This window comes from Nesoenas mayeri (assembly GCF_963082525.1).
Source record: "Nesoenas mayeri genome assembly, chromosome: 2".
NCBI classification, from domain to species: Eukaryota; Metazoa; Chordata; class Aves; order Columbiformes; family Columbidae; genus Nesoenas; species Nesoenas mayeri.
The window spans coordinates 87,931,519-87,959,436 of NC_137543.1; the positions used below are offsets into that span (position 1 = coordinate 87,931,519).

The 27,918-nt window shown below is 44.2% G+C and overlaps 1 protein-coding gene across 1 annotated transcript in view; it reads left to right on the forward strand.

Moving 5' to 3' along the window:
• PHLPP1 (PH domain and leucine rich repeat protein phosphatase 1) overlaps positions 1-14,262 on the forward strand; it is a 143,094-nt gene extending 128,832 nt beyond the window's left edge. Inside the window, exons 13-17 of the mRNA XM_080338876.1 lie at positions 2,920-3,050; positions 6,619-6,723; positions 7,640-7,834; positions 9,990-10,218; positions 12,150-14,262. Coding sequence (XP_080195002.1) covers positions 2,920-3,050; positions 6,619-6,723; positions 7,640-7,834; positions 9,990-10,218; positions 12,150-13,277 — 1,788 coding nt within the window. The 3' untranslated portion in view covers positions 13,278-14,262. The remainder of the gene's footprint in view (positions 1-2,919; positions 3,051-6,618; positions 6,724-7,639; positions 7,835-9,989; positions 10,219-12,149) is intronic.
• The last annotated feature ends 13,656 nt before the right edge of the window (positions 14,263-27,918 follow it).

Sequence of the window (27,918 nt, forward strand, 5' to 3'; positions counted from 1 at the left end):
TAGTTGCCAGATGGGAAAGTCTCTTGTTGGGCATAGGGGTTCTCCTGGCCTCTTGGTGATTTCTCTAGGTTGGCTGGTTTTGCTTTGGTATTGAATTAGCCTGAGAGGCTGACAGGTTATGGTTTTGGAGTCAGTGATACTGGAACGGGTAGTAGCAGCACTTACTATGTTGTCTGAATTAATTTCAGAAGTAAAGCTACTATAAATGATGATGCTTTTACATTTGCAGTGACTCCAGAATTTCCAAAACCAAGGTCATTTTAGTGATACAATTGCCTCTAAGCCTTTTTAGCACACTGTAGTCAAAGCTACCAAAGTTATGTATTGTCCTCTGTGTTAAAGAGCCCAGTGGATGTCTCTGAGGTATCTTATACAATATATTTTTTAGGGTTTTTTTAATTGTATTTTATGACAGTTATTTATACTGTCAGAGCAAGGTTTGTCTGGCCACACTGAAATGTCTTCTGTGAATGGCCAAGCAGCTGGAAGCACATGCACCTGAGTCAGTGGCCCAGCAGACACTTCTTCACAGCTGCTGTTTGACTTCAGTTTCCTTGCCTTACAAAGTAAAAAAGGGCACCTTTTTGTTCCAGTGTCCTGGTGGTTTTTCACAGTCAAACAGTTGAGTACGCCTTGCTGTTTGAGCAGAGCTCAGCAACCCAGGCTTGCCTTTCCCGCCTGGGACTTGGCTTTATTTTATCATCCAGTTTTTGTTGACTGACAAGTTACTTCTCATTTGTGGTTGTCTTGCTGGCCTGCTGTGAGTAGGGTGATACAGAGGTTTCTTGTTGGAGTTTTTAGTCAAGCTTATCTTTCACAGGACTGTTACCTTGACATCCTAAATAAGAGAAGATCTAGTAGCAGTAGCATCTTAAAGATGAAACTCTCCATCTTTGGTAGCTTTCTCACAGTTAAATAGGTCCATGTCAGTATCCCCACCTTCAGTCACAAATGATAACTCAAGTCCCTTCCAACCTTGGACAGAACAGTTACAATGCTGTAAATGCAGTGTGAGGAAATGTTGGATATTAAACCCTGTCTTCCAGCTGGCCCGTCCAGTGCAAAATCCTGTGTGTAGTTGTAGTTGTTCTTCTGGTCTTGCATGGGTGGGGCTAAACCAGCTTGCATTAAAATAACACATGAGGAAACTGTGATCAGTTAGGAAATATATGCTTTCCTACTCCTTTCCTACTTCCCTGGGGAGTACAATAAGGACTACATTTAACATAGATGTGCAGAAAGTCCCTCTTAGCTTGTTCTTCAAATAATACAAATAAAATCTTAAGAAATCCTAACCTGATAAATAAGCTGCCTTTTCTAGTACCCAGGTACCATGGGATCTGCTGTAGAGTGTTGGTACCTCTGATGTGTTGGGCATTTAATGAGAACAATGAAATACTGATTTTTGTACTTCTTATTCCAGCATGTTCTTCCATCAAATTTGTAATGGCCTTGAGGTGTTGAACACAGCAAGGGCTGCTGGCAGCTTCTTTAATCTGCAAAGTAATTACTGGCTCGCTGGAAGCAGCAAGGAATTGCGCAGAGGGAAAAATCTCACTGGAATAACTGTTCCATTAAGCCGTCTACTATTTTGTTTGCGTGACAGATTTAAACACTGATTTCCTTATCAGGCTTAGATAACATCAGCGGGTTGTTCTTACTAGATAATGAGGCCTCCATATTAGACAACCTCAAGATTCGGGTTGGAAATTCATTATTTCCATTGCATGTCTTTAATAAAGTGTTAGGAGATTTTTCTTTTCCAGATTTTACTAGGTTATCTTATGCCTTTCTCTAGCTCAGGACCCAATTTCTTTGAATATACCTACAAAAATGAAAGTGTCTCACTTATGTCAGTGGAAATTACATAATGGTCAAAACGTGCAGCTAGGAAGAGCCTCCTCCTGCCCCTTTCAGCTTTCTGTTTTATTAAGTTTTCAAAGTCTTTCTGCAGGTTGAAAGTAGAAAGTTGTCTTTCTGAAAGATGTGAATAGTTCTTCTATCCTCTGTTAAATACCAGCCCGCTATGTCCTACCAATAGTTTCTTTTGCGATTTTTGTTGCATGCTACACTGGTGGTACTGTAGTAGGGTTTGAAGAGTTGGCTTTGTTCTAAAATGCTATCTTTTTGTCTGTATATTGACTTTCATCTGGATATGCAGCTTTAAAATATATTTGTTTGTGGATTTTGTCATTCTAGTGCACTTGTTGTAGCTAATTTGTGCTTAGCTGGTGGATAGCCAGCAAGTTTCTCTTCTGTTTTCCGTCATATTTTTTCTGAAACATTTAAGCTTTAATTTTTTCACTCCTTTAATTGACTTCATATTTAAATGAGTCCATCTAAGATGACACAAATTAAAACCATGTTTAAAACTGCTCCAATATTTTTTCCTTTCCCCTACTACTCCTCCCTTGCACATGCATTCATAACCCTGCTTATTTTAATATCCCTCAGTATATTCTGAATTCCTGAAAGTGTGGTCATATTCGTGCTGGTTTAAACTGACTTCGAAGGAGGGACTGCTGTGGCCAGTGGCTTAGACACCCCAACTGTATCTCCATTTCTTTTGTCTATTAAAAGACGGGCAGCTGTTTTCATTAGTAACACTTAGATACTTAAAAGTACACTGACCGTCTTTGTCTCTGTGAAGAGCAGACAAACATTACGAGTTTTATAACAAGATGACACCTGGCAAGAGATGGAAATGGAAGGAACATATTTCTAGGTGTCCCAGACATCTGGTAAGATGGCTAAACGCCATATGAATGTCTTTTGTAAGAACCACTTAAATGAATGGTCGTAGGTCTCAGCCGCAGCTTTTATTCTTTGTGAAGCATGCACTGATATATTTAATCAAAACTTGTATGGTCTGGATGACAACTGAATTCTCTTGCTTATTTGGCTGCTTTCCTTTTGCAGTGCGTGGACCTAAGCTGCAATGAACTGAGTGAAATCACATTGCCTGAAAACCTGCCTCCAAAACTGCAAGAGCTGGACCTGACTGGAAATCCCAGATTAGCCTTGGATCACAAAACCCTGGAGCTACTGAAGTAAGTTACCTTACACAGCAAGTGGGAAACGGGCAGAACGACTCCTGTCACCAGGCTATGACAACACCACAATACATGGAAGTGTAAATCTCTTTTAAGGAGTGTGGCTCCTTGTTAGCAGTGGATCAGAAAGTGACAGATTTTATGGATATGTCAGAAATTGATGCTTCTTTAAAGGGGATGACTTTACCCACTTCAGTGCAATTTCTTTCATCTGTAACTCCTGAAGGGGAGTAGTGGTCTGGTATAGCCACTATTGAGCCAGTTTGATGTCCATTTTACTTCTGACATTAGATTAAAACAAAATACCTATTTTATTCCACTGTTGGGATGCCAGCCAGTCAGTGCATTTTTTTGCTTACATTCATCTGCTTGGGTCTGTCTTCACCGTTGTGCTGCTTTTTACCTCTTCACATACCATTTCTTGTTAACCTTCATACCTCATTGCTTTTGTCCTACATAATATAGATTTATTTTTTTAATCATATTTTAACCTCTCCTGAAGACTCACATCTCCCACTCTGCTTGCAGCAAAGCTGCTTCCCATGCTTTGGGACTCTCTCTTTCCTTCCTGTCTACCTGTTTGTTTATGGACTTAAGTGTACTCCATAACCAAAATTCGCCAATTGCCTTGTGCCTCCTGCAGTGCGTTGGTTGGGAAACTGGTACTAAACCAGATCATCTGTGGACAGTGATGCTGCATTGAGCTTTTATGTCCTGAAGGGAACTGCATCAGCTCCAGGTTTCCTTCTGTGTCTATTTGATCCTTAAATATTGAATGATTCCAAGAAGGGTTAATTTATTTTTTAAGGGTTGAGCGGTTGTTTAGTGTTGTTTTCTTTTAAACTGTTGAGATCAGACACTGGAGTTGTAAACCTCCTCTGTTGTGCAAGCAAGAGAAACTTACAGTGTGAGTTTGCTTTTCAATTCCATCAGTGGAGTTTATAAAAGTTAAATGGAAATTTGAATAATGATGAGTTTTCACAGATAAAATCAAGAGTCCATGCTCTGCAGCCGACAGTGAAAAACAGGGGCGTTCCTCTATTTTGAGGGTGGCTTCATTGTATACAGGAAACCTTCCTGAAGAAGCAGTGTGTAATGTTGCTCTGGTTGATAGGGTAAAAAAGAAAAATTATATAGATATAGATATGACAAAGCTAATTGAACAGTGTCAAAACTGAAAGTGAAATATAAACTTTTCTTGTGTATAACCCAGCAAACAAGATGGGCAAGCCAGTCTCTTGCCACTTCAGTATTCAGGAATTATGCCCTACAGAAGTATTGTACCAATTTAAGTCCTAAGTAGTAGAAGAGTAAGTAGTGTGGCCCAGTTACACACGATACTTTCACTGTCATGTGCAGTGTCTTTAATTCACAGAAAACTTTTTTCATCTTGTTATGTGTATTTGTTTGTTTTGGTTTTGTTTGTTTGTTTTGGTTTTTAATCAGTTATTCTTAAGACCTCAGGCCTTTTCTCTTCCCTAATATCCATTAGCCACGATTGGGTATTCCAGGCCCACTGAGAGGCTTCTTGGTGCCTGTACTGATACACTACACTGACTGCTATGGTATATTGCTATAACTGACTGTGAGGGAGGAGGTGCTCCTTTCACTTGTTTGTGGGGGTTTTTTTTGTGGCAAGTGCAAAAATACTTGTGTACTTGGTACTTTTTATATCTTCCTTCTGCATGTGAAAGGCAGCTCTCCATCTGTGTCCTGGCAGGATTGAAGCAGGTAGTAGGTTAATATGTATTCTTAGTACTGGTGAGAAGAGTCTTGTCATGCATGCTTGCTTTTTTAATATGTATGGAGATCTTAAAGGAGGCTTGCATGCTTGGGAGGATGTTGCCAAGTGTTCCACTGGATATAAGAATTTTCAGTAGCAATTACAATGAAAAAAAGGATGGTGCTCCTTTGATTTTTTTAGGGAAGCGCATCTAGGTCAGTTGTAACAGTCATTTTAAATTAGAGGGGAAACAAAGCATGCTGGCTGGAAGCCTTAGCCCATCTTCCCTGCATAGGATGTGCTGCTGGATATCATTCCTTTCTGGGCCCATGGTCTATTTGTAGTGGTGCCACTGAGGAAGCTGAAAGCAGCGCACGGAGGTGGCTTTCTTCACTGCTGGGAAGCCCTGAGACAACTCTGGGTCCTTGACTTGCCCAGGAACCAAGGGTCAGTCAACCCAGTTAAAAAAGAAACAAACAGAAAAACCCTTTTGATCCAGGCTCCTCTGTCCTGGGAAATAAGTGCTTTGTATGAGCAAGCTGTGAAGAAAGTGTGTTTGCTCATGTGTGTAGTGGTTTGCAAGTGGAGACAGAATTAAAATGCCTGCTACTTTAGAAGAAATCCAGGTTTCCAGTTTGATTTGGGGTCAGATAATCTTCTCGTAACACTCATGGCAAAATGTTTGCCTCCTCTTTGCCACACAGAAGGCTGCAAAACCAAGGGCTTAAAACACCAGTGGTTCTAACATTATTTATGTAATTTGTTTGCTTTTTATCTGCCCTCACTGGTGTACATCCTGACTATTAGCGTAAAAATAAATAGAACTGGATGTGACAGTACTTGGGGTTATTTGAGGAAGGCTGTGCAACGCTGAAAAGACTTTTCTGTGTGTTCAGGTCAGGTGGGGGTTTGGATAGAGAAAAATGAATGCTCAGAGTGAACAGTTAGACCTTTCTGCTTGTATCCCTTTATGATTCATTTGGTTCATGAAAGGTTCGTGTGCCTTTGAAGTGTCTGCAGCATGTGGGGAGCTCACTTTCCTGCCTTTGGAAGAGAGCTGTGGGGAGGTCATCTCTCCCCAGCAAAGCAGAGCTCTGAAGAGTATAAACAGAGAGGGCTGGGCCCTTTTTAAGTCTTCACTATGCTGCGTGAGATATTTGAAGTTCAGACTAAAGTCTAGGTTGGTAGTAAATTGGAGGGTTGAGGATCAAGGGCGTCAGTAAAAATTGGACTGTACAACTGGAAAGGCAGAAGGGCCACACTCATTTGCAGGACCACAGGCTGGCGCTTGCAGGATGAGGAGGGAATGGATTTCTGTTTGTGGGTATTTTCATGGAAAGCTGTTAATACATGTTGCTGTTCCTGAAGACTGGTTGTTTGTTTTTTTCATTTAGGAGGTGATGTGGGTCATACAAGAGGCTTCATTTGAGTACAATGAAAAGAGCCCAGAGGCTTGTTGTTGAAATGAGTAGGAGAGATGTATAAGATAAAAAAAATCACTCTCCTGTACTGGCTTTCATCAAACTAGGGACATATTTACCTTGTATCCCTACTGGGCCAGGTTGAAACAAATAGCTTAGGGGTGAGGGCAGGAAAAGAAAAGCTGGCTGAGCAAAACAGTGCAGCTGACACCCTCATAGAGGCTCAGTTATGTACTGCTTTTTTATTCTTTGTGTACAGACACATAAAAGTTACCATTTTGGATGTCCTCCTTCATTTTATTCTGTTAAGTATATTACTGAGAACTGGGAGAAGGGAAAAAAGTGTCTGTCCATACATTTTAAGCTGAATCGTGCCAGGATTTCAAGCTATCGCATCTTCCCATTTCCTTTCTCCTTGCAGCAATATCCGTTGCTTCAAGATCGACCAGACCTCGTCCAGCGATGCTTCGGGAGCGCCGGCGGTGTGGAGTCACGGTTACACAGAAGCGTCAGGCGTGAAGAACAAGTACGACCTGGCGCGGTTTTTGTTATACGAGCATCCCAGCAGCAGAGCACCTCTATGCTGATACAAAGAAGTCCTTTCAGTGAAAGTTTTGGGGACGTTTTGGGCCTCACAAAGGCAGAGGCCATGCCATGACTCTATATTTGTATACCAGTCCGCTGCCTGGCTCTCAACTTTGGTCTTTGTTAGGGAAGTTGCTAAGATACAAGTGTAACCGACACATTTTGTCTATGCAAGACTCCAGTACTTGCAAAAGATCTGAGTGCTTAAAAGCATTTTCCTCTTTGCAAAGCTTCTTTATCTTCAACCAAAGGATGTTTACCAAGCAAATCAGAGATACTAAAGGAAGAGGCAGAATGGCCAAAACTCTGAATATTCATAGTGTGCAGAGCTGGTGTGACTAAGGCAGCACTTGACAAATAGTGTACCAATAGTCTGCTAGTCTCTGTGTTGCTGGCAATGTAATGAATCTTTCTTTGTTCCTTAAATACCTTTTTAGAAATCTTCTGCTACCTAGGTTTCCGTAGCAAGTGCCAGCAAGGCTTTCCTTACTATTAACTGATTTAACACACAGCCTGGTCATCTGCATGTTAAATCACAAGGGTGGCTTTTGGAGGAGCAAATGCAGTTTAAACTGGTGTTTTTTTCAGAGATACTTTTCCCCCTATTTCTACAAATAAGGAACGTGTTGACATGCTGAAAAGGAGGGAGAATCTTCCAGTGTAGTTCTATCCACATCTTAGAGCTTTTGGTGAGCCTGACTCTTCTCCATAGCTCAGAAAGCAGTCCTGAAATGTTTGAACAGAAAAGGTTAGAAATAGCTCTCAGGCCAGGCTGCATCTCTCTGGTCAGAATGACAAGATGAGAAACCAGTAGTGGGTAATAACCTTGATGTTCTCCTGCTTTGTTTTTTCCCTAGGCTGTGTGTGGCAGCACTCTCAGCCAACAACTTCTGCGACAACCGGGAGGCACTTTATGGTGTTTTTGATGGTGACCGCAATGTGGAAGTGCCGTATCTGTTGCAGTGCACAATGAGCGACATCTTAGCAGAAGAACTGCAGAAGACAAAAAATGAGGAGGAGTACATGATCAACACTTTCATCGTAATGCAGAGGTGTGTCATGGATCTGAAGCCTTTGTTACCTTGTGTATGCTCATTGGGCAGTTGTTCACTTTCAGGTCAGATGTCTGCTATTTTCCTTCTTCAAAAAAATGTGAGAGGGGAAAAAGCCTTGCTATTTGGCTATGATGTTTTCTTTTATTGCTTGTTTAGTGAGTATTGCCCTCTGTTCCTTTCAAGTGTGGGGAGAAAAACCCCAACACTTCCCTAGCCAAACGAAAAAGAAACACCCCACCTGCAGACTTACTAAATGCTCATGACCAAGTGGTGGGTGGAGGCTTACTCATATCTGGCATCTTAAGTCTTAAAATTCATAATTGGCTGTAAGCAAAGCAGTGGTATGAATCTGTTGATCATCTTTTAAACTTCCTTACTAATACTGGCTGCAAAGTCTGGGCTGATCTTTTCTGTTTCTCTGTACCAATTCAGGTTACTTAAGGCTACACAAATATTTAAAATATGTAGTCTGGCTCCTTAGAAACTTCTATCTCCTGTCATCCCTTTGGCCTTTGAATATTATTTGAGCAGGACCCATCAAAAGAGATTGTGACACGATAGCTGTGAGTGTAATAGTAGCTCTATGTAGTGGTTTGGAAACCTGCATGCGTGCTGTTCTTGACAGAAGAAGAAACTCTGCCTGGAGAGACATGGCACAAAGGAGGAGTACAAAGGGAACTGAGCAAAGGAGAATGAAGAGGTCAGGGAAACAAAAGAGAAAGCAAATAAGCAGCTTAGAGACTGAGGGAATGGATCAAGTTAAAAGTATCCTTTGGAAAGGAAAAACACTCAGGTTCTGGTATTGGGAAGGATACAGAAGCAGCAGGATGGTATTGAACCTTAAAAATGCAAGGGAGAAAATGCTTCCTTCCTTGCTTATAACAGTGCCACAGGCTGGTAGCTGAGAAGGTGGTTGCCATATACTTAAAATATTCAAATTAGTAAGGAATTTTAGTATTGAAAGTGCTTATTAAATGGTTTTGTTTTCTACTAGTGCAGTTTCACAGGAATGCGGCATTCCTGCAAAAAGCTGCTTGTTTGTTTTATCTTTTTTTACTATTTTTTGGTCTCAAGTCAAAATAAGCTGATCACTTCTTTGGAGAACCAGAAATAGTATTCATCCCAGTTGCATTTAACCATTCATTGAGAATTGTTACAGATGATGTGCAACAGTTCTGAAGTATATTGTGAAAAATAAAAAAGTACATTGAACCCTGGTTACAAACTTATTGGTGCATTCTCTCCCTGGGATTTTGAATCAGAAGTTCTTGGCAGCTATACCTAGCCTTACTATAAATGTTGGTAACCTCTATAATTAGCTTTCTAATTACTGTAATTCCTAATTATTATAGGACAAGGCCCTGATAAACAAGATACTGGGAAGGAGCGATGATTTTTTGCAGTTTGGTATTGAAATGAATGTTTTTCCATAGATTCTTTTTTTCCCTCCACTATGACCCCTGCTAAAACAACAGGCTTAAATATTTCTAAGAACCTATTGAACAGGTTAGTTACTGACAAGATAAATGAGAAGAGTGCCTTCTTACAGTGGAGTTAGCAGCCACTCTGCCTTTTTGGTCATCATTTGATACTTTCAAGAGCATTATTCTGAAAACATCACAAAACAGTGAACCTCTGCCTTCTGGTTTTGCACAAAAGTAGAGTTTTTACAGTTAGAATTACTATTTTAATAAAAAATTCTGTAACTTCAGAAGCCAAAGAACCAGATGCATATTATGGACCACCTTTTTAAGCTCTAGCTCTACCTGCTTAATAGTCCTCAGTACTTTTCTCACCCTCTCTGTTTGCCTTGATCTCACATTTAAAGCAAACTTCTTTAAGATACAGAGGAAGAGAGACAACTGTGCAACTCTTAAAAGTGCAAAGATTTTTTTGTTATTGTTCTAAAACTGAGCAGATTTGAGTATGTGCATATGTGTGCATAAGACACTACCTGAGAGTTGCACGTGATTTCTCTGCAGTGCTGCCGTAGTGTCAGAGTCTTCAGTGGAGACTTTCGTTTCTGTCCCAATGATCCAGTAGAGTCAATGCCCTGAGTGCTTGTGCTTGCAGAACAGCGGCTGTTTCTCCGTAGTACCCGTAACACTTGTTTTCCAATTAAAGAACAATCGTTGTTTTGTTTAAATTCCAGGAAACTTGGAACAGCTGGACAGAAACTTGGAGGCTCTGCTGTCCTTTGCCATATAAAACATGATCCCATGGACCCTGGTGGATGCTTCACACTAACCTCAGCAAACGTGGGAAAGTGCCAAACCGTACTCTGCCGGAATGGGAAACCTCTGCCTTTGTCCCGGTGTTACGTGATGAGTTGCGAAGAAGAGCTGAAGAGGATTAAGCAGCATAAGGCCATTATTACAGAGGTTAGAGAACAGTTAGGGACTGTTGCAACTTGCAGCTTCCTTGGCGAGTATTTGCACAGCAATGCATGAAATTACATGTCAGTATTAGTAACCTCTAAGAGGTGGTGTTAGTGCCAGGGGTTCCACAGTTGCACTTTTCATTTCAAGGTGATTCATGTCATACAGTCAAGTTATCATGCAGTCAAGTTGCTTTTCCCTTCCATTGCCAGGCTGGTTTTTGGTTAGCTTCAGAGGGTGAGCTACTGTGAGCATGTTGTGTTGAAACAGGAAGGCCAAGACCCTCCTCCTTAAGGAAAGAGGAATTGCTGCATTGGAGCTGTCATGAAGATCCTCTCCAATTGACAAGAATGAGAGGGCAGAGCACGTGGAGCAGTGCCATCCTTCCCTTAGGAGACTCCTTGCTCTGGCAGGCTGACTTTGCTGTCTGAGCTGCTACGTTCCCAGAACTGCCCTTTGAGAGGCACCTCTCAAAGAGAGCACTTACCCAAAAAAACCCCCATCCTGTGCTCAGCTGAAACATGAGAGACGAGAGGAGTATTTGTTCCCTTCTTACAAGCTTGAAGCCACTGCTGTCAGTTTTGCTTTGCCTTGGATGACGCATGCACAGAAATAGATAAATATTGAATCCTCTTAATGGTGGAGGAAAGGGCAGAAAACTCACTGCCGGGTGCCTGCGAGCAGCATGTGTGCAGGGGAGAAGGTGTGTGCGTGTGGAGTAAGTCATGTGCCTATTGATCTTGCCAGGGAAAGGTGACAACTGGGATGTCAAACGTGACAAGTTGGAAGGGAGTCACTCCAACCTAGCATGCATCACGGAGGCATGCTTGTTCTGTTGTTCCGTAGAGGAAAAGGGAAACTTCTGCACTGGGTCTTAAGATGACTCACTGATTTCATGCACGTTGATGGCTTATCACTGCTGTCAGCCTTCTAATGGGGAAGTTAACAAGGCGACAAGGTTTTTTTCTTCTGAGTGGTTTTAGAGGGGAAGCTTTTTTACTCTTGTTTCACTTTTCTGTGGTTTTCTGCTTCATAATAACACCTACAGTCATCAGCTGGACCAGATGAGTGTAAATCCTCACCTTTGCTGTTCTTCTTGAACGAGCAATTAGCAAGGTGCAGCTAGCCCCAGAAGGCTGACGGATAGCCAGGCTTGCTGTTTCAGACACTTGCTCTGCTTATTCCAGCAACTTGGAGTCTAACCAGGACAGAATCCTGGGAGTTGGCTGTGCAGGGATTTACATTTTTACTGATGTCTTCCCTTCAGATATTACTCCTCCTCCCCTTGAATGTCGTATCTAAGTGGAAACGTAGTAAGTAATTGGGGCATGGAAAACATTTCACTACAACTCAGCTGGCTGAGAAATGCAGACTTGCTCTTTGCTGCATTTGACTTGCATGCTTCATTTAAACTATTTTTTTTCTAAATGAACTTTTGTTTCTGAAGTGATGAGCCAAAATGAAACCTATGATTGTTACAGCTGCAAGAGAAGAGTCATAAGTGAATGACCTGCCCCTGTATCAAGTGGAGCTGTGTGTGGCTTTGCCCTGTATAAAGCCAGATATCGTGGGTGGAGAAGGGATAAGTCTGACTCACTGGTAAAACATTAGTCCAGTTGGCTCTCACAGCTGCGGGAGCAGAATAGATGGCTCCTTGTTGCAGACTTCTGCTTTGTTGGTCTGTGCATAGGTGATGCTGATGACAAATGAGTTGGGTGTAGGAGTTGTAGCACAGGGTTGGAAACCAGCCATTGCTGTGCTCTAATCCCAGCTCTCTCACCTCCTTACAAGTCGCTTTGCTTTTCCATTTTCTCGTCTGTAAATGGCAGTGTTGGGGCTACTGCAAAAATAGCCATTGCTAAAACGCAAGGAAGTGCAGGTGCTGTGTATCCTTGTCTGCTTTGTTTCAAATTTTCTGTCCTTTCTAATTTCAGGACGGCAAAGTGAATGGTGTGACGGATTCAACAAGAATCTTGGGGTACACCTTCCTTCACCCAAGCGTTGTGCCGCGTCCTCATGTCCAGTCCATCACCTTAACTCCACAAGATGAATTCTTCATTCTGGGGAGCAAGGGGCTGTGGGACAGCCTCTCGATGGATGAAGCAGTGGAGGCAGTCAGAAACGTGCCTGATGCGCTGGCGGCCGCCAAGAAGCTTTGCACTTTGGCCCAGAGTTACGGCTGCAACGACAGTATCAGCGCTGTTGTGGTTCAGCTCAACGTGACTGAGGACAGCTTCTGCTGCTGTGAACTTAATGGGGTCCCACCCCCCAGCCCGGGCATTTTCCCCCAGTCCGTCAACGTGGTCATCAAGGACAGGCCAACAGATGCACTCGGGATGCCGTCTTCCAGCAGCGGCATGGCTTCGGAGATCAGCAGCGAGATCTCCACCTCCGAAATGAGCAGTGAGGTGGGGTCCACAGCCTCCGACGAGCCTCCCCAGGTGGCCATGAATGAGAACAGCCCGGCCTACCCTGGGGAGCAGCGCTGCATGCTGCACCCTGTCTGCCTGTCCAATTCTTTCCAGCGGCAGCTCTCCAGCGCCACCTTCTCCAGCGCCTTCTCTGACAATGGCCTCGACAGCGACGATGAGGAGCCGATTGAGGGGGTGTTCACCAACGGCAGCCGCGTGGAGGTGGAGGTGGACATCCACTGCAGCCGAGCGAAGGAGAAGCAGCTTCTCCAAGCACCGGTGGAAGCCAGTGACGAAGGTATCGTCATCAGTGCCAATGAAGATGAGGCTGGCCTTTCCAGGAAAGCCGAATATTCTGCCACGGGCACGATAGGGCGCCGGCGGGGCAACGGTTCCGTGGCACCACAAGAGAGGAGCCACAACTTAATTGAAGTCGCAGCAGATGCTCCACTCCGAAAAACAGGGGGCTACTTTGCTGCTCCAGCACAGCCGGATCCCGACGACCAGTTCATCATCCCACCAGAGCTTGAAGAAGAAGTCAAGGAGATTATGAAGCAGCACCAGGAACAACAACAGCAGCAGCAGCAGCAACAGCAGCAGCGGCAGTACCCGATGGACCACCTGGCAGACTATTACGATACACCACTATGACCCACTCTGTTCACTGCTCAGAAATAAACTAATGAACAAGGAGACTTGAGTGTGGGACCCAGTGGGCTCGCATCACAGCAGGGGTTTTCCTTATCCTTTTCCTTTATATACTTCCTTTTCCTTATCCTGCCACTACAGATAACTGCAGCTTTTCAGTTTGTTAGGTTTAATATTCATCGACTTTTCTTCTAGAGATGCTTGACTGGTAAAGTTTAAAATAGTTAACCTTCCCTTAACATATCAAGTGTAAAAACAAAAAAAAAATAATAAAAAAATAATAAAAAGGTTTAATATATTGCTGAGAAACAGATGATGATGTAATATTTTTTAAAATGGCTTGTTTGTTTTGTTTGAAAAGCAGGGCAGTAGCCAGTGCTAAATGATTTAAGTAATATTGTAATACTGTATTTCTTTGAGAGAAAAGGCTTTTTTTGGTCTTGAAAATGATAGACATTTGTAGAATATGGAGACTAACTCCTAGGAGTTGCTTTACTCTTTCAGGTGACATAAGTCACTGAGATCCACTAATTTTCTCTGAGAGAACAGTTGATTGGGAAATTCCTGTAAATAGCTCAGTGTTGTATAGTGATGCTTACATGTTTTGTAGCCTTAGCATTAAGGACACAACCTGAAAAACTGACCTTTTTTTCTTAAGCGACTCTGGGCCATGGTCATTGAGCATAACGGACTGAGTGGCTGTGTACAAGTTAGCTAGAGCTGAGATGGTGTAGACCATTTAAAGAAACCCACTTTTTCCTCCAGTCTCTTTCCTTACTTTTACAAACACGTTTTGTTTGTGTTCCTTACTGCTGCCACAACCAGCATGATTGTATAGAGCTCATTTGCTGTAGAACATTTACATACCGAGAGTTATATTAAAGCCGAATGCACAAATGAACATGTCATAATTTTTGTTATAATAAATATGAAATTTACACCTGACATCCACTTTTATGTCTTAATAGCTGAGCAGCAGCTTTCAAACAGTAGCTTGCTGTGGTTCCAGCAGCGGGCTGCTCAGTTCAAACCGAGAAGTGTTGAAACCTTTTCGGCTCGATCATGTTTTTACACTAACTGCAGAAGTAGAATTCAAAGGCGATACAAAATGGCCTTTAAAAGATACAGAACAACTCTCTGAGGAATTGACTTGTTTCTTTGTTTTTTTCTTTCTCGGTACTAACGCAGCACTATTGATCTGCCCTTCGCCACAGTATTGGCAATGCCAGAAGACTGAAGAGGAGTGGTGCTCTGGCTCTGTCCCACTGGGACTGAGTGACTGAAGATAGAAATGATGAAGGGATAATACAGGTTAAGAAAAGGGAGAAAGAAAACACTGGATGCAGGGAGAAGAGGGAAAATATAAAGAGAAGGTGAAGAAGTGAACTACCTGCATAAACTCAGATTTGCTCCAATGTGTTGAATGAACATGAGTTCAGTGGCAGTTTGACTTTGGTGGCAAAAGGGCATTTTTTGTGATACCTGTGGGAAGGAGAAACACCATTTTTCAATATCGCCTGCAAGCAACTGTTCCATTTTAATTGTCACTCTTTAAAAAGCTGAATTAGTGTGTGATCATGATGGTGTCTTGCTCCTGCTTGACATTTGGTCTGTATTTTGGGAGAGGACCGTGATTGTCCTGATCTGTCCTAGGATGAAATAGCCAAGTTAGGACAGGATGGCTGTTAACAAGACATTTTGAGTTTCTTTTCCGTAAGTAATAACAAAAACGGCAGAGGAGCAAACATGAAAATACTTGGTTTGGTAAATGTTTATAGTACTGCCTACTGTAGATCTAGAAGATTGTACTTTATTGTAATTTGAGCTTCAAAATATTTCTTTCTTAAAGAAAACTCATTAAATAATGTATTTAAACAACAAGAAGTTTATGGTTTATTGCCTGGTAACTCTTAGATGTCCTTTGGTGAACTGTTTGTACATTTGGAATTTTGTTGAGTGATTCATTTTCCTTGGTGTCCTTGGCAAGTGTTATCTTTTCTGTTGAGATGTTGCTTGAGGCTGAAGGTCATAACTAGCAAGGACACCAGAATGGCCTAGGCAAGCAATTAAAAGTTTAGGGTTTCCTGAGCAAGCTGGAAAATTATCTGTACCATAAAAAAAAAAGGGGGCGGGGGGGGGGAGGTGGGTGCAGTTCTCTTCCATATAGCACCCATGGCTCGTGAAGCTGTCAGTCTTGCTGCTGCCATCTGTGGTCTCTGTTCATGATAAGGTGCCTCTGCTGTATGTGTGGTACTCTGGGGAGAAGAACGGAGCTCAGAGTAGGGGTGCAAGGGGAACCATTTCACATGAGCTGAAGTTCAGCCCAGTGCTGAGAATTGTCACTCCCTGCTGTCATAGAATCATAGAGTGTCCTGAGTTGGAAAGGACCCACAAGGATCATGGAGTCCAACTCCTGTCCCTGCATATGAGAGCCCCACAGTTCACACCATGTGTCTGAGGGTGTTGTCCAGTCTCTTGAACACTGTCAGGCTTGGGGCTGTGACACCTCCCTGGGGAGCCTGTTCCAGTGCTCCCCCACCCTCTGGGGGAAGAACCTTTTCCTAATGTCCAACCTAAACCTCCCCTGGCACATCTTCCTGCCATTCCCTTGGGTTCTGCCACGGGTCACCAGAGAGAAGAGATCAGCGCCTGCCCCTCCTCCTCCCCTTGTGAGGAAGTTGTAGCCCCATGAGGTCTCTTAGTCTCCTCCAGGCTGAACAAACCAAGGGACTAAAGTGTCCCCTTTTCTCACATGAATAGGAGTATATGCACATGGGCTTCACAGAGGCTTTCCCTTTGTTTGGAGGACAAACGGCAAGATCTTCCCAGCCCCTGTGGCATTAGCAACTTGCAGGCAATAACGCAGTTTCTTTCCTCATGCCCTTACCTTGAAGCATGGATGGTCAAAACTGACAACTTGCCCAAGCCTGCCGCTTTCAGCATGGCACCTTTTGTAAAGTTAGCGATGGCATTCTGGAGTCACAGCTTCTGTAGCGTCAAAGTGACAGGATTTTGGCAGCAGAGCTGCACCTTTGGATTTCTAGTCTGCCTGAAGAAGACCTGCGCGTTAGTAGCCTGTCTAAACAACTCGTAGTGCAAAGGACTGATGCGTTCGTAGGGACTTCTTCATCCCTCTGCTGGGCTTTCTGTAATGTGCTGAACTACATCAGTGGGTTGGATGGCTGGGAGCATCTTTGGAAAGTAAAGCGTTTGTTTTTAAACAAGGGCGAAAAGGGTATTTTGTCCTGGCTTTAAAACGGGACTATGAAAACAAGATACATTTTTGGCGTATTGTGACTTTTCTGGACATCTCTGTCCTCTTTCAGAAAAGGGGGAAAGTATGTTCTTGTGAGGACTGAAGCTGCAGTTACTGATTTCACCTAGGTGCTTTGCTATCGTATGTGATTTTATGATCCAGTGCATGGTATATTTTACACAATTATGACCAGTGGGCAACTGTCTGGCTCAGAGAAGTAGATTTGTTTGCAGAATTTGACTGCTGTAGCAGGCATAAAGGGTGGGGGATAAAAAGAAAGGAAGGCTGTTGGCTGGGGAAAACGTAGACCCCACATTACCTTTCTAATCAAACTTTCCGTGCCCTTTGAAACTCGCTGATGGCCACATCTGAGACAAGCAGTAATGCATGAACAGGAGGAGGTAGATGCCTGTTGGCAGAAAAAAGACCATATTCACATTATTTCCTGAAACACAGCTTTAAATAGGAAGCTATGATGGTATTGAGAAGTAATTCAGTTGCTTATGTGCTTGTATATGTGAACTTTTTTTGCTGCATAAAACCCTTTTTGTTGCATTCTTCCATAGTGCTCTAACACACTGTGTCTTGTTGTGCACGAACAACCCGCTGGCGTTCTGCTTGTGCATTCAGCACGTCACCATCTTCTTTGGGGTAACCAGTGTTGTGGTGGTGGTGCCTTCCTCTGGCTTTACTGCTCTTGGAGTTGGCCAACTATGTCCATGTAGGTTGTCTCCCTCACTATTAGAGAGGGAGCTGCAGCACCACGTATGTTCCCTTTTAATCAGCATCACTAGCCATCGTGCTTACAATTCATGTGCATAATTTTCTAATAAATGGTATGTATTTATTTTCTTAAGTGATCTCACCACTTTGGAAGCACATGCAGGTGTGGGGAGTGTTAATGAAGTGTCACACATACCTTTGGAGGTAATTTCTAACAATTCTGTGACAATCAGCTGTCCTTCAGTGATTTTTAAGTAGCTGGGTTCCATTTTGTGTTCAGAGGAATGGCCTTTCAGTCACTTCAGTCAGCCCCACCAAGGCATGTGCGACAAGTGGGGTTTATATGGAAAACTGAGTCCTCCATTTCTTCTCCTGTTTTCTTGGTAAACAATTCTGTTTTCTTCTGCCAGTGCAGGTAAAACCTCACTCACAGGAACAGCTGACTTCTCAGATTCATCATGCAGATGAAGATGCTCATTTACTCATATAATGTAAATCCTAAACAGGTGAAAGTAACAGGGAAGTGTGTGGCCACATCTGATAATCACCTTTTCAGCTGGAAGGCAACACTTGTTTAGCCCAGATGAAGTAAAATCTGGGTTCTGACATTAACAAAATTATGAGAGTGCACAGTGGCTGCCACCCATCTCTGTTCTGGCCAGTGTTTGCTTTGCCAGGTGACAGTTGAGTATGTAATGTCCCTTAGTGATCCAGCACCTCTCTACCACATCTCTGCACTGGTCATGGATGATGATCTTCAAGTTCAGTCTTGCAGGCCTGGGCTTGCAAATACTCACTGGAGTGGGTTGGCTGGGATGACCTAGTGAGCAGGTTATTGGTCTGGGCTGCAAGAGGACTGGAACCAATTCAAGCAGAGCAGTAGGATTCAAAGGAGTGAACAGAAGAGCAACTTCAGTCTGGTCAGCCTGATTTCCCTGGGCGCTGCCTGCCCTTGGTGGAAGGTGAGCTTTTCGAGAGAGCACTTGGGTCTAAGGGTCAGGTCCCTCAGAGCTTTGGCTGCATGGGCAGCTGTGTGGTCAGAATTTGGTGAAAAAAGAGATATATATACATATATATATATATATATATAAACCTTTTGAGCTCAGCTGGAACCAGGACATCTTGGTGTCTGTTAAATGACTCCACACTTGTTTTTTTCCGCTAACCTGCTTTACTGTCCTGCTTTGTTAACTCAATTGACTTACTTCAGGGCCAACTTATCGCGCTATTGTTGGATTAATGGATTTGTTTCTTACTGATTTAATTGTTGCCTGCATGCCTGCACTGCTTGCGGTGAGGATGTCGTGGAGTGCTGCGTGAACCAATGTGTTCCTCTGGATTGCCTGTGTTCTGGTGAGGGGTACACTGCATCCTGTGCTGATGGTGTGAATGTTCAAATGCTGAATCTAACAAGACCGCTGCTTCTATGGAAATATGAAAGATAAATTCATCTGCTGCCTGAGAACTTGTAAAACCCTTCACAACCTTTTCAATCAAAAGGTGGGGGTGGAAAAACCTTAAATATTTCATGGATTAAGAGCAGCCCCAGGTCAGAAGCAGTATACCATTTATCTGGGACATCAGTGGGGGAGAAAGTTCCTTGTTCACTTCAAGTCCCACATTTAAAATATTGGTCCCTACTTCTCACCCCCACTTTTTTATTTACATTTCCATTCCTGTTGAGTTTAACAGTTCATCCTTTAGATCATCCTTTTCTTAGACTGACAAGTTTGGATTCACCTGCGGTTGACTTGGATACCTCATCCTACCTTTTATCTCCCGCGATGAGCTAAGCTTGCCCTCTAGGTTATGACTGAGGCAGGATCTGAACAGGGCAGACGCTATCTCATCTTCTTCCATATTTTCATAATATTGCAAGCTGAAGGGAGACGCTTAATCCGCAAGAGCTCATCAGGAGCATGACAGCACTGCAGCGGTGAGGAAGCCGTCATATAAACACCGTGGAGGCATTTACAAGACACATAGATGAGGTTCTTAGGGACATGGTTTAGTGACAGTGTTGGGTTAACCATTGGACATGATGATCTTGAAGGTCTCTTCCAACCAAAATGATTCTGTGGTTCTGTTCTATGATTCTGTGATGACAACTGCAACATGACAGAGCCCTGGGACAGACAGGGCTGATTGCTCCCCAGCAGGGACACCCGAGAGTAGATGAGCTCCTGAGGCTTCCTGCTGTAGGAGAACCAGAGAGCCTGGGTTCCAACCTGAGAGCTTGGGTTCGAACCAGAGAGCCTGGGTTCCAACCAGAGAGCCTGGGTTCCTGCACCTTGGGCTGAGGAGAGAGGATGCATTCAGCAGAACCGAGGTTGGGAGGCGGTGTCTGCTGGTGGGTGAGGTTTAGCCAACTCTTGCTTCCCCATCCCTGTGAGGGTCTCAATTCCAGTGTCCTGGTGCTTGTCACAGCCACCGGCGCCTCTTTCACATTTTCATCTGAGCTTGTTCTTCTGTGTCACTTGTCAAAACTTAAGCAAATGACAAAACCCGGATCTTTTATTGGCAGTTGTGTGGAAGTGCCTTTGTTTAGGGTATGTGGGTGACTTAAGGGTCCCGGGGCCAGGGATGGGACCGTGGAGGCCTTTGGGAGCCCCTGGTGTCAGCTGGGCTGCAGCCCTGCCATGGGAGCCTGAATGCTAGAGACAATGCTCTGAGCACAGCAGTCTCCTCTCCTGTCACATTAAGCACAGCTGCCCCGAGAAATACGGATATTTTAACAGCAACGTTGTCAGTATTGACTCACAGAACAGATGGAGTTGTTTTGCTAATTAAATGTATGCTGTTGGATGCTTTAAAGAAAACGAGGATGCAGAACTATGAAGGAAGGCTGGTATAGCTGAAGTATGTGAGTTGGTGTCTCGTGAATAATATGCTTTTTCATTGTAATCCCTCCTAAGGAGAGGGACACCAGCACTCTGAAAAAATAATAAAAAAAATATAATTTAAAAAGTCTTGCAGTAGCTGCACCTGCAGTTAGTGCTTATCTTGGTCCTGAAAAACAGAGTATATAAGTAGAGCTATAGCATATATGTAGTGAAGTATTGCGCATAGAATATATAGTGAAGTACTCTGCTCAAACGTATTTAAAATTGGGTGGCAAGGGAGAGCAAAACCTGCTGTGGCTTTTTGAAGATGCAAGCTGATTGACGGGTGTGCCCCAGCAGCCAGAGCTGTTCTCTTGAAAGCGGCAAAGCTCCCCAAAAGCAAGCTGGGTGAGCTCTGTTGACACGGCACCTGTGCTAGGGTCATCTGTCAAGGGGTGAAGAGATTATCTTGTTCTCTCACTTCTCGTGGGCAAAATTTCACCGCAGGGCTATTCAGAGTCAACTCAGGTACCAGCAAAGTCTTTCCCCGGTATTCCTGAAGTGCCTTGAAATGACAAATTGGATGAGAACATGGGAAAATGAGTCCGCAGTCCATCCTGGCCCCTCTTCAGAAATGGGGATGTGTGGGGAGGGGATCTGTAGCAAGTGACCTTGCCCTCTCTTAGTGATCTGTGGCTTGTGCTTGTTTGGACCAGAAGCGCTCTCCTTGTGAAGAAGATATGAAATGGCATCCAGGCCTTACGGAGTTTTTTCTGATTAGGATCTGAGCCTTTGTATTTGGGGTAGAAAAAGGCATATGGCTGCTGCTGTCTCTGTTGAAAACTGCAAGGGCTCCCCCTCGTGTTACCGCAGGACAGGACCAGAATTGCTGCATCTTCATCCTTAGATGGTGTCGGTGAAACCTACGTTAGACATGAGGAAGAAATTTTCTACAACAAGGGTGGTGAGACACTGGCCCAGGTTGCCCAGAGAGCTGGTAGGTGCCCCATCCCTGGAGACATTCAGGCCAGGCTGGATGGGGCTCTGAGCAACCTGATCTAGTTAGAGATGTCTCTACTCATTGCAGGGGAGCTGGACTGGATGACCTTTGAAGGTCCCTTCCAGCCCAAAATATTCTATAATTCTGTGAAATGAGTGCATCTTACACGGTTGTGTACCATGGTTTGCAATCATGCAGGAGCACCAGTGGCCCGGAGCCCGCCTTCAGCTGGACTGACGGCAGCAACACTGGCAGCAGCCGGTAGCTGCTTTGTGCAGACCAAGGACTCTCGTGCACGCTGAAGCCTCCCGAGTATCACAGAATCACAGTATGTTTGGGATTGGAAGGGACCTCAAAAGATCATCTAGTCCAATCCCCCCCTGAGTCTTAGAAGCAATTGCTGCAAATCTCAACAAAGATGCCAGGGAAGTCAGACCTGCTACCGCTCAGCACAGCAACTGCAATGCTGCCAGGTAAGGAGATGGTCTTGGAGAGCTCTCTAGTAGGCTTAGTGAACAAGCAATGACATTTTGATCAGAGCATTTGTCATTTATTTGGACCAATAAATTTCCCAATCGTAACCATGAGCGCTGATCCATGACAGCGTAAAAATCTGAATCTCATTTAGGTTGCCCAAGGACATAGAGCCGTCTTAGTGAGTTATTTCTGCAATCCAGTGGAAGGAAAACACCCTTTGAACTGTTTGTGCCCCCCTATGGTGACTAGGAATGCCTGCTAATCTCCACTTAAAAAGTCTTAAACTCATTAATTTTCTGCCCCCAGCTCTTTCAGTGACCCATTGCCTTTCATCGTTCTCTTCTGAGAACGCTGCCCTAAAATATTCAGTGTTTGGGAGTCACTGTGGTGGGTCCTTCAGGCTTGCAGATTTGGGATGCTGTGGTGTGGGTGTGCAGATCATAGTACAAAGCTGTGCTTAAAATCTATAAATCTGAGGTATGGTGGGAAGCCTGTGAGTAATGTATATGCAGTGCACATAGTGTCTTCACAGCTGATGAAATTCCAGTTTTCACTAAACAGCTGGGCAAGTTCAAGCTCTTAACTATTTCCTCCTGCACTTCAATTATCCATATTTACCTTGGAAGTCAGTACAGGATAGCAAAAATTCAAGGCTTTCATATAAATGCCTAAACACCTCTTTTATACAGCTTCTCCTGTAGTATTGAAAGTAACACATCCAAACCACAACTGAGTTTTCCTAAAGCCCGTTTAAAACATACGGACCTTACCTGTGCATGTCTGTCTCATGAGCCTTAGAAAAACTACCTGTAAAACATGTGCAAGTGTTTCCCTCACCTGAGCTCTTCAACACATCCCGAGAGTTTTGGGAAGCCCAGTAGCAGGTGCAGGTCTGTGAGCGAACGGCATTGCTGGAAATCGATAGACCATTTGTAGTAACGAAGGGCACCCTGTGACTTGCCCGTTCTGCACTGTCACATGCCAAAACCAATTACATCAAATGCCCCGACAACCCACAGACCTTGCAAGGAGTCTTATGTTTTATTTATGATGGGTGATGGTGAGCAGCTGTGACAGCTTTTATGCTGCGCTAGCATCAAGCTGCTGCAGTAAACTGAGCGCCACCTTTTCTTGGAGGTGGATGTCATGAAAGAGACGAGTAACGATGAATGTCACAGCTGTCATAAATAACGTGGTCACAGTCCCCTTCGATAACATACCTGAGTCGCGAAAAAGGAAAAGGAGGCACACAAGTTCTGCAAATGTAATGGAGAGATCAGAGTTGCCAAAGGTCTGTTGTTATCTATAGCTTTACTTAACTTACGGTAATTGTAAGCTGTGGTGGAAAATCACCAGAAGAGTAACTTTAATGAAGATAAATCTGCGCTGGGAGTAAAATACATGAATTACTAAAGAACAATTTCCATTCAGACTGTTCTTTGGTACTCTAATCCCTGTATGTATTCTCATCACTTAAAAGCAGTTTCTCATGTAAAATGAGATCCCAGCTTTTCTTAACACTAAGCCTTAAATTCAGTTTCTGCTGTTGCACAAACAGTTTGTGTCACTTGTTGTTTCTCCACATCGAATACGCTCACACTGTTCCAAAGCACTAGTGGGAAAAAGCTCGAATCACAACAAAATGTAATATATTCTGGGAATGTTGTCTTAAACACATGAAGAAATAAGAAAGCTCATGGTTTATGCTTACTTGACCATTTCCTTCCTGCAGATAGATGGGTACAAAGGATCCTCCTCCTTACAGCTGGTCAGCAGCAGGAGAGCAATGCCCCAACATATGCAGTGCTGGCTGTACCGTTCCAGGTAACTGTTACATTTACCAGATAATTCAGTTATGTTAAGCCTATTTGGAGGAGTAAATATCCCCCCTCCTCTCTGGCCTAACCCTCCCAGTTTTGCTTTTCACGAACAAGACACCTGTATCTTTGAATGCCGGTTTGCTCTGTTCTGGATGAGATTTCCCCCAGACCAAACTACTTTTATGAACTATTGTTTGAATAAAGGAGATCTTCAGGAAAAGGGGTGCTCAAAACTACACAGTCCACCATAATGAAAATGTTATAGAAGTTTACTCAGTGGTGGGGGTGTGTGATGAGTAGGGGGGGGGGGGGGGGTGGTGTTTGTATTTTTTTTGTTTGTTGTTTTTTCCTTTTTTGTTTTTTTTTTTTTAATACAGTAATCGTAAGTATCTTCTGCCCTTTGTTTCCCTCCCATAATTAGGGCATGGAGAGACACTTTGTCAAAGAGAGATTGTTTTTCTCCAAGGCGCTTCTGTGTGGAGGGGGATGGATCCCTTTGTGGATAGTTAATGGCTGGTGAGCTCAGCTGGAGGTTTTGCTCTCAGACTGGCTAAAGCTGTTTGCTCCTGTGTTGAAGGAGACGGGTGTAAATCGATGGTTTAAATCCAAAGGAGCTGGCTGAGAGTCTCGTGGGGTAACTGTGAGATAAAAGAGCTACTCAATTCACCCCAGCACCTTGCACTGGTCACCCATCATCTCTGGTGGAGCTTTTCTCCTGCCAGGCAGCTCCAGTTCAGCCTGCAACCTGCATCCATTCCTTCGCATCCCCAAGAAATGGGATGGTGGCCATTTTATTCCTCTTTTTGAAGGTTCCAAATAAGCCTGGTGTGGCAAAACGCTTCCTATACTGCACCATTGGTGGGGCCCCCAAGCCTTTTAGGTGGAGAGAGGCCATGCTGTCTACCCACAAGACAATCTCTGGGAAGCACAAGATTTGATATTTGCTGTCGCTGTTTTCCTCACAGCTGTCGATAAGCTGATGATGGTCACAGTGGGCAAGCTGGATGCACCCTGCAGCTCCCTCTCACCAAAGAGAAGAATGGAATGGAATGGAATGGAATGGAATGGAATGGAATAGAATAGAATAGAATAGAATAGAATAGAATAGAATAGAATAGAATAGAATAGAATAGAATAGAATAGAATAGAATAGAATAGAATAGAATAGAATAGATTTTGGTTGGAAGAGAACCCTTAAGATCATCGAGTCCAACCATAACCTCAATCTGGCACTAAACTATGTCCCTGACGGCCTCATCTCTACATCTTTTAAAGCCCTCCAAGGATGGTGACTCCACTGCTTTCCTGGGTAGATTGTTCCAGTGCTTTACAACCCTTTCCATGAAGAAATGCTTCCTAATATCCAATCTGAACCTTCCCTGGTGCAACTTGAGGCCATTTCCTCTCATCCTATCACTTGCTACCTGGGAGAAGAGGGACTGAGGGTGATGGCTGTGTGTAGTCCTTTGGTTGCAGGTGACACTGGGCTGCGAGGGGCTGCTTCAAAGCAGTGGAGAGAAACAAGTGAATTTATTTCAGTGCTGGCCCTGAAGGTTGATGGCAGGCAGGACACATGTGCATGCACGGGGTGGGCAGCAGAGAAAGGCTAAAAGAAATGATAGGGCTGACAGGAGCCATTTTCCCTCCCTTTGTTTACTGGTCTAAATGTGGATTATCGTCGTGTACTAACCAGCAGTCCCTGTGCAGAGGTAATGGTGGGGCACGGCCATCTGCAGCAGAAGGTGGGCAGGCTAATCTGCCCTGGAGGGTAGGACCACCTGCAGTGGCAGCTGGGGACGACAGCCTGTTGCAGCCTCAGTCATCTGTGTATGCCACAAAAATCTTTGTATTATGCCTTCCCAGCTTGCACAGTAAAGATTTTCAAGTCAGCTACAGGCTACCAAGCGTGGTCTTATTACAGACAGGGGGGAGGGTTGCATTGCTCCAGTGAGATGTGGCTCACCCTTCACCTCCAGGGAAAGGAAAGCTTCCTCTTCCCTCCCCTAATCCTCTGAGAAGTATTTCTGGGAATTTCCCCTCTCCCACACTTCCATCCTGAAGGTGAGGTGAACAGCACTGATGTTTGCTTCCTCTTCACTACTACTTCCTAGAGATCCTTTTTCATGGTGTCAAGGAAGGAATCAAATTTGAGGCATTCAGGAAGCTGGCAATCCCTGAGCCCTCAAAGGGCTTGGGCTTTCTTTGTGGTCCCTCTGCTTGCAGTGCTTCAGGACCTCAGCAAGTCTGTGGATGATGCCAAGCTGAGTGGCGCAGTTGGTATGCTAGAGGGACGCCATCCAGAGGGACCTGTCAGGGTCTCAAGGCTTGAGAAGTGGGCCCATGCAAACCTCATGAGGTTCAACAAGGCCAAGTGCAAGGTCCTGCACCTGGGTTGGGGTAACCCCTGGTATCACTACAGGCTGGGGGATGAAGGGATTGAGAGCAGCCCTGTAGAGAAGGACTTGCAGGTGCTGGTGGGTAGGCATGACCTATCCATGTGCACTTGCAGCCTAGAAGGCCAATTGTATTTTGAGTTGCATCAACAGGAGCATGACCAGCAGGTCAGGCACATTCTGTCCCCCTGCTCTGGTGAGACCCCACCTGGAGTCTGTGTCCAGCTCTGGATCCCTCAGTACAGGAAAGACGTGGGCCTGTTGGAGAGAGGACAGAGGAGGCCACAAAAATGATCAGAGGGCTGGAACAGCTCTGCTGTGAGGACAGGCTGAGAGAGTTGGCGTTGTTCAGCCTGGAGAAGAGAAGGCTCTGGGGAGACTTTATAACAGCCTTATGGTACCTAAAGGGGTCTTATACGAAAGATAAAGACTTTTTACCAGAGCCTGTAACAACAGGAAGTGGGGTAACAGTTTTAAACTAAAAGAGGGTGGATTTAGATGAGCTATAAGGACCACGCTGGAGGCTGCGGAGGTTGGGAATAGGAGGGCCTGGTGTGTGCAGGGAGGCAGCTGGGTGAGGAGCCGAGAGAATATGTCTGGGACCGCCTGGGTGCTCGGGGCAGTGAATGGGTCCCAGAGCTCTCCAACCGAGCACCTGTAACTGGCAGCTACTTTTTGACGCTTCCCGTGAAATGCATAAAATTGCTCCTGTTAACAGGAAAGGGATCCCAAGTGGATTGACCATGGGGAACCCAAGTGTCCGAGGGAGGAACGCTACAGCAACAGTCCACAGTGAAACTCTGCACAACCTTTTCTAAAGATTGAATTAACTTGCAAGAAATGAAGCCTTTACCACACACACAAGAGAAAAAGAGACAGAATCGATGCTCATAGAGGACTGTTGTTATTGCACAGTGACAGCAGGCAAGCATTCAGAAATGAATGGGGCAGAGTAAGAAGGCCTGTGATTAAAATTCACATTGAACAAGTATTCACATTTTTGTCTGCAGCCTTTTCTAATCTTTCAAACGTGTCACTTCAAGGTGCTGCTTTTTTGTTGTTTAAGTTAATAACAGTGTGTCATCACGTAACTAGACGTGCATTCGAAATGAGCAAGATGTACAGGCTGTGCAGGGACAGGCGTGCAGGCAGAAATACCGAGCAAGTGGTTACCTGCGGATTTGGCCGCGTAACAGACTTCCCAGCCGGTCACAGCAGACCAGTGAAGGTCTGGTTTGGGGCAAAGAGCTGGAAATAGAAGTCTTAGTTTCATGACTCTATCACTAGAGTAATGGTAAGTTTGAAGAAAACTCTTCACTTTCACTCATGTCTCCTCATAAAGATAATAATGCTATGAAGACTGTTGATGCTCAGAATATTAGAGGGATGGTTAAGGTATTATATAAACAATACTTACTGTAAAGGCTTGTATAATCATATCTAACCAGAACCACACCATTTTCTTGTCTGGCTTATATTACCTCAGACATAATGCTTTGATATCTATGTGTGTTTATGTGAAGTATACAGTAAATAAGCCCTACAATGGTTCAAAAGAGCCTCATCTGGGCAATGACTGTGAGCCAGACAAAACTGAAAAGAAAGAGCACAGCCAGGATCAAAATTGCCTCTTCCCTCCTCTCAAGCTGACAAATCTTATATACTTCAATAGGAGCCTTTTTTTCTCACTCTCTCATCTATGAAGACCAGTGATGTATTTCATCTGCCTCAAACAAAGGACTATTGAAAGATGTTCTCTCAAATTTATTTTCTCAGCCCTGGGGGCATACAATTACTGCTGTTCACTCGTGCTTTGTGTGTTTAGATATTGGAAAGACACATGTAGTTTCTGTCATTGTTACAGCATTCCCATGGAAAACTCCAGGGCAGCCAGCATGTTCCTGACTCAGACTCTGCCCACCGCTGGCTGTGGAGTCAGCAAGCCAAAACTTGTTTAGGTGGTTACAGAAGCAAGCGGTATCTTCACTAAGCTGATAGCTGACCGGTGTGCTGCCTCTCAGGTTCTGACCTGTGCTCGGTGAGACGGGGAAAATGCGGCAGGGAACTGCAGGAGGACCCAGGCGCTGCCTTTGAAATTGCAGCTCATTCCTCCCAGCAGCATTCCTCGGTGAGCACATGATCGGCATGTGTCA